Source organism: Rhinopithecus bieti, unplaced genomic scaffold (assembly GCF_001698545.2).
Source record: "Rhinopithecus bieti isolate Rb0 unplaced genomic scaffold, ASM169854v2 scaffold_17939, whole genome shotgun sequence".
NCBI lineage: Eukaryota > Metazoa > Chordata > Mammalia > Primates > Cercopithecidae > Rhinopithecus > Rhinopithecus bieti.
The window spans coordinates 844,002-845,960 of NW_016809446.1; the positions used below are offsets into that span (position 1 = coordinate 844,002).

The following is a 1,959-nucleotide window of genomic DNA, read 5'->3' on the forward strand; positions in this document are numbered from 1 at the left end:
GGGGTTTCACCGTGTTAGCCAGGATGGTCTCGATCTCCTGACCTCGTGATCTGCCCGTTTCGGCCTCCCGAGTGCTGGGATTACAGGCTTGAGCCACCGTGCCCAGCCAATTTAAATATTTTCTATAATTTAAATAGTAATGTTCAAAATTGAGTTGGCTATCAGATCATAGTTTTAGATGATTGAGGCTCTTATGATTTAGACAGCAGTGTTTTCAGTCCTTTGGAATATATGAAGCTAGATTTATTTACTGTTTGTTTTCATAGATCTGAATTTTCACAGAATAGGATTTTCTAGATATTTGGATGCTGTTTGGAATCAATTTTTGAGCTTCCTGAGGAACTTAGATCTTTTGCTTGTTTCTTTTGTTTTTTAGACTCATGAAATGGCCACAGATGATAAGACGTCCCCAACACTGGACTCTGCTAATGATTTGCCTCGATCTCCTACTAGTCCTTCTCATCTCACACACTTTAAACCTTTGACTCCTGATCAAGATGAGCCCCCTTTTAAATCAGCTTATAGTTCCTTTGTAAATCTCTTTCGTTTTAACAAAGGTAAGACATATTAAATATAAGAGGTTTGATTCAGGTTTGATTCTTTGAAATACTCCTTTGTCTTCAGTAGCTCACCATGATCATATAGTGGTCAGTAGTCTGTTCAGCTTTAATGTGGGGTCTGTAAGAAAGTGAAATATTAACAAGCTGATAGCTTTAATCGTAGGTCACCAGGTTTTACTGCTGAAGAGAAAGCTAGAATTTTCACTGTAATATTAATTATTGGTAACTAAAGATCTGGATTAAAAACTACATGTTAGGCTGGCTGTGGTGGCTCACACCTGTAATCCCAGCACTTTGGGAGCTGAGGTGTACAGATCACAAGGTCAGGAGATCGAGACCATCCTGGCTAACACGGTGAAACCCCGTCTCTACTAAAAATACAAAAAAATTAGCCAGGCATGGTGCTGGGCACCTGTAGTCCCAGCTGCTGGGGAGCCTGAGGCAGGAGAATGGCGTGAACCCGGGAGGCGGAGCTTGCAGTGAGCCAAGATCACGCCACTGCACTCCAGCCTAGGAGACAGAGCGAGACTCCGTTTCAAGAAAAAATAATAATAAACTACATGTTAAAAGGAGGTTTCTTTTAATGAAGAAAGTAGTCGTCTCTTTTTGTTGTTCTTGTTTTCTCTTTTTTTTTTTTTAGACAGATTCTCGCTCTGTTGCCCAGGTTGGAGTGCATTGCTGCCATCTCGGCTCACTGCAAGCTCCGCCTCCCAGGTTCACGCCATTCTCCTGCCTCAGCCTCCCTAGTAGCTGGGACTACAGGCGCCTGACACCATGCCCGGCTAATTTTTTGTGTTTTTTAGTAGAGACAGGGTTTCACCGTGTTAGCCACGATGGTCTCGATCTCCTGACCTCGTGATCTGCCCGCCTCGGCCTCCCAAAATGTTGGGATTACAGGCGTGAGCCACCGCGCCTGGCCCTTTTTTTGTGAATATACTTCAAATTAGTTCATAGAATGGACTTTGTTCTTTTGGGGGTTAATAGCTAAAATATTTAAAGCAATGAAACTAAAAGGAACAGTACGTGGGATGAAAGGTTTATACTTTTAAAAAACTGGAAGCTGTCATTAGGGTTCTTGTTGACTTAAAACTGTTAGACTAGCCGGGCGCGGTGGCTCAAGCCTGTAATCCCAGCACTTTGGGAGGCCGAGACGGGTGGATCATGAGGTCAGGAGATCGAGACCATCCTGGCTAACACGGTGAAACCCTGTCTCTACTAAAAAATACAAAAAATTAGCCGGGCGAGATGGCGGGCGCCTGTAGTCCCAGCTACTGGGGAGGCTGAGGCAGGAGAATGGCGTAAACCCGGGAGGCGGAGCTTGCAGTGAGCCGAAATTGCGCCACTGCACTCCACTGCACTCCAGCCTGGGCGACAGAGCGAGATTCCGTCTCAAAAAAAA

The 1,959-nt window shown here is 44.6% G+C and overlaps 1 protein-coding gene across 1 annotated transcript in view; it reads left to right on the forward strand.

Moving 5' to 3' along the window:
• Positions 1-1,959, forward strand: part of PIKFYVE (phosphoinositide kinase, FYVE-type zinc finger containing) — a 99,628-nt gene that overhangs the window by 5,292 nt on the left and 92,377 nt on the right. The window contains 1 exon segment of the mRNA XM_017889399.1: positions 377-557. Within this exon segment, the coding sequence (XP_017744888.1) occupies positions 386-557 (172 nt within the window). The 5' untranslated portion in view covers positions 377-385.